This window comes from Kryptolebias marmoratus, linkage group LG10 (genome assembly GCF_001649575.2).
Source record: "Kryptolebias marmoratus isolate JLee-2015 linkage group LG10, ASM164957v2, whole genome shotgun sequence".
In the NCBI taxonomy this organism is placed as follows: Eukaryota; Metazoa; Chordata; class Actinopteri; order Cyprinodontiformes; family Rivulidae; genus Kryptolebias; species Kryptolebias marmoratus.
The window spans coordinates 20632358-20643035 of NC_051439.1; the positions used below are offsets into that span (position 1 = coordinate 20632358).

Below are 10678 nucleotides of genomic sequence, written 5' to 3' on the forward strand. Positions count from 1 at the left end.
TGTGAAACTTCCTCCTCCGGTGAGGAAGAGGAGTTCTGACGCTGAGGCTTTCACTCGTGGTTTCTTCTTCTTCCTGCACGTCCGCCAGTTGGTGACAAATATCTGAGGAAACGCTCGGCGCAGAGATGGTGGTAGTAGCTGACAGTCGCTGTGATTTCTCAGTCTTTAAAGAACCGAAGCAGCAGTTTAGGTTCATAAATCTTTATTAAACCTCTGAAGGAATCGAACTAAAACTTTGTCAGGTTTTCAGCAGTTTTCACATCACAGCAGCAGAAGGTGTGTGTGTGGGGGGGGGGGGACTAAAACAAACCCGACAGAGTTCATCTCTAACGTTACTTCATCGCTATTTAAAGCCTTTAAAAAACAAACGTCTAAAATCAGCTGACAGGAATTCAATTGGTACAAAGTTGTTGTTTTTATAAAAACAGTCCTCTAAGGTTCAAAAAGTTAAAAAATTCTAATAAAAAAATGTACAAAAGTTACAGGAAAATAATTTAGTTGTTGCATATTGATGTGATTTTTCTTCAGAATGTGCAGAAATGGACCTCGGACCTCCAGTGCTGCTTCGTCCTCGTCGCCGTTTTTAGCGGACAGTTCCGACGTTTCTTTTCTTTTTCCAGTGACGAAACATCTTTAAATCCTGAGCTGCTGAGCTCGGAGATGAAACGATAAGTGACGTTTGGTGAAACTTTTATTCTGTGGTTCTGGACGATCAGAGCAGGACTGCGGATTATCGTCTTTTACCGTGGAGCTTCGGACCTAAACGGGATCCGAACTGTCGGGGCGGTGAAACCCGAAGCAGCTGCTTAATTATTCAGCAGCTTCTCTTCTCAGTAACTGAAGTTGAGCTGAAAGGTGACGGAGCAAAAGTTCAGGCGGTTGTAAAGGAGTCGACGGGTCGTTAAAGGTGCTCGTTGCAAACATTTAAAGAGTTTCTCCTGGAGTTCCCCAGATATGTTGATCTGAAACGCAGGTACGCGCTCAGTGTAAACAAACTCTCGGGGATTTGTAAAGAATGACTCAAACCTCCCTCCTCGATCGGTCATTAATAGAAATATTATTAATTAATGTTTTAAGTCAACTTGAAGCAGAAAAACTTCATCAGTCAGTCTGAGCCTCAAAACAACTTCAGGGTTTAATTTAAAATAAAGGAGCTCCAGCAGGACGTTGGGGTGAATTTAGCTTCTTATTCTAATTATTTTTGACAATATTTGGAGAACCAGCAGGAGGCTGATTTCCTGCCCTTCAGAGATAAAATGAATCGGTTCTGAATGAGTCTCTCCATCATTCTGGATTAAGTCCAACTCGATGGTTACTGTAGCCGCTGCCGCGGCCCCGCCCCCTCGGGGACGAGGCCTGAGTGTGTGTTTGTGTGACACTGGTGTTGGCTCGGCTCGAGCGGCGCTTCCCGTAAAGAGTGTGAGTGTTGCATGCTGGGACAGGCTAAAGATGGAGAGAGAAACTGTAATTTAACAGGGAGGGGCCGCTCCGTCTCCGTCCACTCACCTCCTCCTCCACCTCCACCTCCTCCTCCTCTTCCTCCACCACCACCTCCTGCTCCTCCTCCACCCTCCCATCTCGCTCCTCCTGGCGGGTTCTCCAGTGTTCAGCAAAAATAAAAGAAACGTGATACATTCAGCCGCTGGTAAACACTGAGGTCCCAGATCGTAGACGGGCCCGCTTTTAGTGTTCTCGTGCACAGAAAAATGTGCACAGTTTCCGTGTCGCTGCTCACGTTTTTAACCTTCAATCCTCAAACTGTGCTCCGGATTAAAATCTAAAAAAAAAGAAGTTTCATTTCCAACAAAGACTGAAAGAAGTCCTCGGAGCCCGTAGTGTTTGGACCGTGACTGACAGGCGCGTCACGTCAGCTCGCTGTGATTGACAGCTCCTGATTCAGCAGCTCGGAGTTGCTCTCCAGGATTTAGACTGAGCCCAAGCCACAGACTGATCCCTCATCTTTTGATTTGTTTCCAGAGGTTCTTAGTTCCAGTCTTTAGACAGAGCCCACCCAATGTTTAGACGCAGCCGTACTCGTACCACACCGTCTGCGGGTCGTTGTTTGGGTCGGGCGACGCCGGCATGCTCTTGGCCCGCTCCGCGGAGCCGCTCCGGACTCGGTCGCTGTCTTTATTAGAGTGGGCGGGGTCTCCTGACCGCCCCTCTCTCAGGGCGTCGCTGCGCTCTGAGGCCTCATCGGGCCGCGTGGCCCTGACGGGGGTTACCATGGCGACCTCTCCACGGTGGCCGTTCCGGGAGGCGGCGGCCCTCACCCTCTCGGCGTATCTCTCTGTCTGCAGGTTCATGGAGGTCGACTGATGGATGGGCGAATTCAGGAAGCTGCCGTCCAAAGCTCCAAAGCGAGCGGACAGAGGCCGCTCGCGGGTGTTAGCCCCTCCCCCTTGGCGCCGAACCACCGCGTCCGTTTGAGAGGGGGATCCCTCGTTTCCACGGTAACTGTCCGGTCCATTTGAGCACAGCAGATCGGCAGAGGCCAGGCTGAAGGCCCGGCTCAGGGACGGGCCGGACCGCTGCGGCTGGCTCGAGGCGGGCGATTGGCCAACGGGCTGCCGGGGGGAGGGCTTCACGCTCTGACCCGGCCTCTGATTGGTCGACTGGACAGTGGGCGTGACGTAGTTGGTTGGGGTCATCTGAGCTCCACCTGTTGGAGCTGAGGGGGCGGGGCTTCGGGTGAAATAGTCGGTCATCAAGTCGTCAGTGCTTCCTGTGGCGATCTGCAGGAAATCAGAATGAATCCGGAGTTAAACTCTGACCGTACCAGTTTACATTAGAAGCCAAAACGGAACCGGTTTCACTCCGGTTTCTCACCACAGGAGGAGACTGCAGGTTGCTCTCCTGGAGGAACTCCTCCAGCGTCACCATCTCACTTCCAGGGGAAGACGACCGCGCTTTAGTTCTGACTCCGCCCCCTCGCTGTGGTTGGGCTCTCTGGGGGGCGTGGTCATACGGAAGGGTGGAGCTGCGCGACAGGCTCTGCTGTGATTGGCTGAGACCCATGACCTCGTCACTGGAGAGGCTGGCTGAGCGGGGCTGGGGGTTTGAAGCGTCTGAGATGAACAGAAGCCGGTTTATTGGTCAGCAGATACTCCGATCGATCGGCCGACGCCAGACGCCACGTTTCCTACTCACCTCTGCAGGCGACGGGCGAGTTGGAGCTCGAGGTGTTGTGGCTGTAGTCCGCCGAGCCGGGCCGGCCTCCCGTGTTGCCATGGGAACCAAAGGCTGAGTCGGAGGTGACGGGGCGAGAGTCTTCGTCAGGCGGCCCTGGAAGCGTATCGCTCCGTCATGAATACGTCACGTTCTACTTTAGTTTGAAACAGAACCGTAAGAAAAGGTGGATGTACCTCTGGGCCTGCGGTTCTGACCCGGTCTGGAGCTGCCGGTCTGACCCAGAGACCCAGAAGAGGAGTGATGGTTCGGGGTGGAGCTGAGGCGGATCCTTTGAGTCAGAGCTGCAGCAAAAAAAACAACAAAAAACAGAATGAATTTAAGTATTTATAACTTTTAGACTTTGAATTATTTACAGAAGATTTGACCACAGAGTGACGCTGAGATCCTCTCAGTTCCTCAAAAGCTCTTTTCATCTGCGTGGGTTCCTTTTAGCATCTAAGAGTTCAGCGGATCTTTACAGAAGATCGCTCCACCGCCGAGCCTCACGGTTCTGAACGTGCTGCTGTGCATTATGGGTCGTTCTTTATGAACCTTCTTTAAAAGAAGTCATTTTACTGTAAACTCCTGCTCGGTGTTAAATATCTCAAATGTCTTAAAACATTAATTACCTTGTCCGTCGTCTCCGTTGACGCTCTCGTTGCTGCGGTGAACGCCCCGGCCCCTGTCGGTCAATCCTGTGGACCAATCAGAAAGCTTTAAAGGGAGGAGGGTGGACCGCGACGCGAGCGGCGAAGGGAGGAGGAAGCACGGAGAGCGTTAGTTACCGAGGAAGCAAAGCAGATGTGTGCAGCTGTTTGTGTCGTGAGAATCACCGAACCGAGCCGACTCGCTGCGGCGAGGACCGAAAGTTTCAGTCCAGCGGTGAGAAAAGTTCTGATGGACAGGAGCTCAGATCAGGATGTTCCTGCTGGAGGCTCATTCACCAAACTTCCACTCAGCGCTCAGGTTTATGTGCTTATCGCCCGCCGCCGAAGGTGGAGCGATGATGTTTCTGCCTGTTAGTCTGTACGGTCGGCGGGCGATAAGCATTCCCTTCAACAAACACGTAAACAGCAGCCTCTGATCTGAGAGAACAGTAAAAACAAGTGTTTAGGCTGAGATGAAGCATCGTGAGGAGGAGGAGGAGGAGGAGGAGGAGGGGGGCGGCGCTGCAGCAGCGAACGGGGCTGAAACGGCAGCGAGGTTACTGCGGCGGCTGCAGCGAAGCTTCGGGAAGAAAACATGTCGGCTCTGCGGCAGGTCTGAGCTTCTCTTCGGGCGCCGCGTCCCGCTGAGAGCCGAGCGGCGTGGAGTCAGAACGAGGCTGCGGTGAGGGAGCGTGACGGCAGGGCGAGCGCGTTCACAGAAACCACACACTACTTACTATTAGGGCTGTCCAGCAACATTCAGCTGTGTGTGTCTGTGTGTGTGTTTAGTGATGATGAGGAGGTTTGATGTGATGATGATGAAGATGATGAAGATGAAGAGGATGGGGGGGGTATTAGAAAACTCCGTTGGCAGAGATTGGCGAGCTGCTGATGACCTCAGCTGGGTTGTCAGAGGAAGACCAAAACCGCAGACGTCTAGTGAGAGAGAGGGAGGGACGGGAGGAAGAGGAGGAGGAGGAGGGGAAGAGCTTGTCTTGACTTTTACTGCGGAGAAAACGCAAGCGTTTGGGAGGAGGAGGAGCTGAGACGGAAAGGAATGAGAGGAAGAAGAGAAAATGACAGTAAATGAGTGAAAACACCGAGTCCCAAGAGACGACGGAGCGGGAAAATAAAACAGCTTCTTCCTCATTTAACAGCTGCGCTCCGGGTTCGATTAAAAAACAAAGACCTGTGAACCAATAATCAGCTTTGAGGAGCTCCTTCATCAATCAGCAGCTGACAGATCGGCTCAAAAGGATTCTCCTGAAACTGCGCTGGCTCAGCTCATTTATTTATTTTACAGGAGCTGAAGGGAAACCTGATTTTAACAAATACGGATACATCTTTTAGTGGTGATTTCATATTTTTGGCAGTGGTTATAAACGCTAAGATTTACAAAAGCGACTCATATAATGAAAGACGTGGACAAATTTTTAGTTGGACAAGAGAGTAAATAAGTAAGAGACGCTCCACTGGAGTTGATTTAAATCTGAACTGATTGTTTAATTCAATATATAATCCCCAGAATGATTAAACAGCATCCACAGACCCGTTTATGACCCTCTAACTTTCATTTTAAAACACAACGCCCGTTTCTCCTTCTTAAAGGATCTGATTTATTTTAAAAACAAGTCACATGTAAGATAAAGTTGTTATGAGTTGAGTGTGAATCAGTGCTTCTGTTTCCATCATCATCACTTCAAACAGTCAGACTTTCCTGTGAGCTGTTTGTTTTTTATGAGACCTTTAAGATCACGTTAAACATTACAGGAAAGTCTGGCTGCTTGGACGGAAAATGTAAAGAAACCAGAGCCGGATTAAAACATTTGCACGGTGCTGTTTTCTCTCAAAACACGTTTTAATCTACGATATTAAAAAGGACGGCGAGTAAAAACAAACAGATGTTGTTATAAAACAGGAAATTTGCTCCGAAGGATGAAACTAATCTGCAAACGTTTATTTAGACAGCAGAAAACGAAGCCAACCATCGACGTGTTCAGAGTTACACGTCATGAAAGGCCAGCTGTTCTGAGGTTTCCTAACTTGGTTCGAGTTTCTGAAGTTGTGTATTTTTGGAAAAAGATGATGCGTTTCCTGTTTTAGGTTTTTAACTCTGTCTGGGTTACTGAAGAAAACATTCTGTGAGTAAAAACTAAATGAGGTAAAAGCTGATTTGGGAACGTTTTATCAAACTAATCAGTCGTGTCTGAAGACCGACGGCGCCCTCCACAGGACAGTCTAAGAACTTCAGGTCTTAAGTTTTATTTCTTTCTAAAACAAGCAGACGTGTCGTGTCGTCCGTTTTACCTCTGCTGATCGGCGTCAGACGTGGGCTCTGCGGTCCGGGGCTGATGCTGCTGTTGCTGTGGTTACCATGAGGAAGAGGGGGCGGGGTCTCCGGCGGCAGCAGGGTGGGCGTGGCGGGCAGGGGGATGTCCGGCGCGCTCCTCGTCCTCTCCCTGTCGCCTCCTCGCTCCCGGCTGCTCTCCTTTCGGGGTTTGATCAGTTTGACCAAAGCTTTGGCTCCGGACCACTGACTCCGCCTGACAACAAACGTTTCATCAAACATCTGCAGGTAACAGCTGGATTCAGACTCGACTTCAGCTCAGTCAAATCTGATTTAAATGTTTCAGAAAAGCTGAATCTGACCAACTTCAACATTTAATAGATTAAATCTACAGAGAAGCTTTGAATCAGGCAGCTGGCTTTAAGGTGACGTTTTAAACTGAGAAGAAGCCATATTTCAGGAGAACCGTCTCACTTTTTAGGCGTGGGGTCGTAGAACTTGTACTGGTCCATGATTTTCTCCTCCAGTTTCTCTTTTTGTCGACGGAGGGAATTCAGCTTATCTCTGGACGGCGGCGGGGACAGAAACGGGTCATTAGGACGGCAGGACAGGTGCGTTTGTGGTCACAGGTGCAGCTGCGTGTCATTACATGTATAACTTCTGCTCCTGGTGGTACAGCTCCTTGCTCTCCATGCTCCTCTCCAGCAGAGTGTGGTTCTGCTGACTCAGCAGGTTGATCTGACTCAGCAGATGGTGGTTCTCCTCCTCCAGGTTACCCTTCAGTCGACTCAGCAGCTACACACACACACACACGTTTGTTTTTCAGGTCAAACAGCTGTGTAAGGCGGAGAACAGAGGCGGTGTTTACCTCGCAGTGGTTGTCCAGTTTGGTCATGGTGAGGTCCAGGTTCTGGTGCTGCTCCATTAGAGAGTCGTATCGAGCCACCCACTGACTCGCGTCCAGCTGAGTCGAGCTTAATGAGCTTTTCAGCTCGTTGATGCGCTGATGGAGCCCCTCGTTCTGCTCCGAGTGCTGTGATTGGCTCTGGGTCAACCTGAAGGAGTGAGAAACAAGTTGAAGTGTTTACTGACAGAATGAGTTAAAAAGAAGCTTTTACTGGTGTAATCTGGTTAACGGCTCTTATTTTACTTTATTTTATTCAGTTCAGGTTTATTTTTGTTCTGAACGTCAGATTAAAAACATCAGAACTGAACTCTGATCAGTTCTGGAATGTTTCCGGATCACAGGACAGTTTTCAGACGTACCTGTCCACCTCTGTCTTCAGCTGCAGGTTCTCCTGCTGAAGGAGGCGATTCTTCTGGATCTCCTGACTTAGCTCCTCCTTTTCTTTCTGGCCACGCCCCTCCTGCTCCTCCCACTTCTCCTTCAGCTGCAGCAAGGAGCAATACCTGCAGGAGGATGTTATTGTAACGTTTGGAAGCAGATTTCTTTGTGAAAACGAACATTTGAAGAACTTCAGGATCTTTTAAGGCGTTTGGTTTACGTACTTGCCATGCAGCGCTCTGTGTTCGCTCTCCAGCGCCCTCTGTTTGCCTTTCAGCGCCGCGTGCTGACTGATGAGCTGCTCGTACTCCTGAGCCTGCCTCTCGTGCACGCTCAGCAGGCGCTCGTGGTCGCTCAGCGTGCTCTCGCGCGCTCGCCACGCCTCGTCGCGCTGCCGCTGCCACGACTCGGCCTCCGTCTCCAGGGCGGTGACCTGGCCTTGCAGCACGGCGTTCTGGGCCATGAGGGAGGCGCTCTGGGAGGAGATGGTGGAGTTCTCCACCTGAGACAGAGAGGAGTCAGTCTACAACCTGAGGAGGAACGGATCTGTCAGAGAGACGGGCCGAGCAGCACCTGCAGCTTCGCCGTCTGCGTGTGCAGAGTCGAGTTCTGCTCCTGCAGCGTGGTCGTGTGCCGCTGCAGCGCCGCCATCTGGTTGTTCAGAGACGTGTTCTGGTTCTCCAGTTGTCTGAGCTGCTCTTTGAGCAAACTGCTCTCTGTGTGCAGGGAAGCGTTCTGCAGAGGACGACACCAAAGCCTCAGGAGAGTCAGTTACTGTAAATGCGACAAGTCAAAGATGGTTCGTTAACAGAATAAATCTTACATTCTTCTCTACGGCGATGAGATGATCTTTGATCCGCAGCAGCTCAGCTGTGGCGCTGCGGTCGCTGCCCGAGAGCTGCGGAGAGCTTCCTCCTTCCTCCTGCTGCTGACGAACCTGCAAACACAGAACAAGCCTTTCAGAAATGTGTGGAATTTGTTTCAAAGAAGGGAGACCTTCAGAAACCCTGAAGAACTACAGATCAAGAACACAAAGTTTGGCATCTTAAAGGCGACATGTAAAGAGTGAGGTCTGGATCAGGCCTTTAGAATAAAACCGTGTTCTTACAGACGTCAGCTCGCTCTGCAGGGCAGCGTTGAGTGCGTTGCTCTCTTCTAGTTTCTTTTCCAAGCCGGTGAGTTTCTCTTCCCTGATCTTCATCGTCTGTTGGACCGTTTCTTCCAGCCGTGACTCCAGCAGTTTGTATCTGCTGATGTGTCCGCGACAGAGAGATTCATTACTAATCCATAAAAAAATGTAAAATGTTGTTGTTTTAGCAGATGGCAGGAAGCTACCTGTCCTCCAGCGTGTGCTCCTGCTGCAGCAGCTTTTCTCGGTTCAGCCCGATTCTCTCCAGCTCTTCGTTTAGTCTCTCCAGTTCGACACTTTGCTGCTGAACGCTCAGCTTCTCAGACACCAGCTCCTGAGCAGACAGACAGAAACATTTATTTCTTGGAACGTGGATAAATTGTTGAACTGATTCAGCTCCTCCGTCGCCTCACCTCTCGCAGCGTCGCCAGAGTTCTCTTGTCGATCGTCGCCTGTTTCTGCAGCTCTTTGTTCTCGCGCTCCAGCTCCTTTGCTTTGACAGACACCTCCTTCAGCCTCTCCGCCTCCTTCCTCAGAGCCTCCCCCTCCTTCCCGGCTGTAGTCAGTCTGCTGGACTTCTCCTCCAGCTCCGACTCTTTGGTCTCCAGCAGCGTTCGGATCCTCCAGCTCTCCTTCTCCAGCTGCTTCCTGCTCTTCTCAGACTGCTCCAGATCCAGCTGGAGCTTCTTCCTCTCCTCGTCTCCCTCCTCTCTCCTCCTTCGCTCTTCCTTCAGTTCCTCTACTTCCCTCCTCAGCTCCTCCTCTCGGCTCTGCTTCTCCCTCATCTTTCCCTCCACGTCTCCCCGCTCCTCTTTGCTCCTCTCCAGTTCCTCCTCTAAACGATGCTTCTCCTGGTTCAGAGCTGACAGGTTCACTTCCAGCCTCTCAGCTCTCTTCTTCTCTCCCTGCACCTCCTCCTTGGCCTCTTCCAGCCTCCTGCGCAGCTCCTGAGTCTCCCTCTGCACCTCCTTCAGCTCCTCCTGTAGTGTCGGCAGGCGGGCGGATGAGGCGCGCAGGTTTTCCATGGAGCAGCGGAGTTCCAGGTTTTCCTTTGACAGCAGGCCGTTTTCTGCCTCGTGCTTGGCCAGCCGCTGAAGCTCCCGCTGCGCCTCCTCAGTCTCTCTCCTCAGCTTGTGCACCTCCTGCTCGAAAGAGGTCACCTGCTTCTCCAGAGCTTCTGAGCGCTCGCTGCACGCACGCAGAGATGCAACCTGGAGGCGGATAAGACAAAGATGAATCTCGTCCGTTCTCATAAAAAGCACAAACAGCATGAATCATCGTCCTGTTGGACACCTCTCTGTTCAGGGCGTCCCTGCTCCTCTCCAGCCGGGCCACCTCCCTCTCCGCCTCCTCACAGCGCCCCGCTCGGTCCCGCAGCCTCTCCGCCTCCTCGCTGACCACTTTGAGTTGCGTCTCCAAGCTGGCCAGGCGGGAGCTGGTGTCGGTGATGCTCTGGTGCAGCAGGCGGTTCTTCACTTCCACCTCGCGAACTCTCGCCTCGCTGTTGGACTGAGCGCGCTCCTGCAGGGATGCCACCGCCTCCGACAGGTGCTGATTCTCGCTCTCCAGCTCCGAGATCTGATGAGGAGAACGTTGTGTCACGACAGACGTGTTCTGGTGTCCCGTATGGCTAACTGTCGTGTCTGAAGTACCTGCCGATCCTTCTCTGCCCGCAGGTTGTGCATCTCTCGCTCCAGAGCCTGTTTCTCCTTCAGTAACTCCTCCCCCAGAGACTCCATGTCCTGATTGGTCAGTCGCTCCTGGTCCAGTAATCCCTGCAGACGCTCCAGCTAACAAACACACATACATGTCAGCACACAGGTAGCTCAGCTGAAGGATGAGCATCTTCACCTGATTGTTTTTTGAACTAATTGTAGCTACATTTGCAGCTCCCTGTCCTCACCTTGTTGCTGAGGCTCTGGTTCTCCCTGTCCAGCTCCTGCGCGTGGAGCTGCTGCTCCTGCAGGAGGTGGTTCTCCTCCTTGTGTCTCTCGATGGAGGCCTGCAGCTCCCGGTTCTCCTTCTCCAGCTTCAGGACTCGACTGGAAACGCACTCGTTCAGCTCGTGGACCAAAGACTTCCGAGCTGCGGAGCAGAAAAGCTGCTGTCAGAGGAAGAAACGGGAGGTGAACATGAGCGGGGGTGTTGGGGGGGGGGGG

At 51.8% G+C, this 10678-nt stretch overlaps 1 protein-coding gene across 5 annotated transcripts in view; it reads right to left on the reverse strand.

Annotated features, from left to right (window-relative positions):
- Positions 1-174: 174 nt before the first annotated feature.
- ccdc88c (coiled-coil domain containing 88C) overlaps positions 175-10678 on the reverse strand; it is a 25462-nt gene continuing 14958 nt past the window's right edge. The window contains exons 13-31 of one of the 5 annotated variants that reach the window (XM_017434839.3): positions 10423-10604; positions 10172-10309; positions 9813-10097; positions 8933-9730; positions 8726-8853; positions 8499-8637; positions 8214-8327; positions 7964-8125; positions 7615-7892; positions 7372-7515; positions 6974-7160; positions 6755-6900; positions 6580-6669; positions 6126-6361; positions 3801-3866; positions 3366-3473; positions 3151-3285; positions 2830-3068; positions 175-2735 (exon numbers count right to left, since the gene is read on the reverse strand). In XM_017434839.3, the coding sequence (XP_017290328.1) occupies positions 2019-2735; positions 2830-3068; positions 3151-3285; positions 3366-3473; positions 3801-3866; positions 6126-6361; positions 6580-6669; positions 6755-6900; positions 6974-7160; positions 7372-7515; positions 7615-7892; positions 7964-8125; positions 8214-8327; positions 8499-8637; positions 8726-8853; positions 8933-9730; positions 9813-10097; positions 10172-10309; positions 10423-10604 (4292 nt within the window). In that variant the 3' untranslated portion in view covers positions 175-2018. Of the gene's footprint in view, positions 2736-2829; positions 3069-3150; positions 3286-3365; positions 3474-3800; positions 4861-6125; positions 6362-6579; positions 6670-6754; positions 6901-6973; positions 7161-7371; positions 7516-7614; positions 7893-7963; positions 8126-8213; positions 8328-8498; positions 8641-8725; positions 8854-8932; positions 9731-9812; positions 10098-10171; positions 10310-10422; positions 10605-10678 lie in introns of those variants that run through there. The other 4 variants (XM_017434838.3, XR_005233641.1, XR_005233640.1 and 1 more) reach the window with 4 other exon arrangements.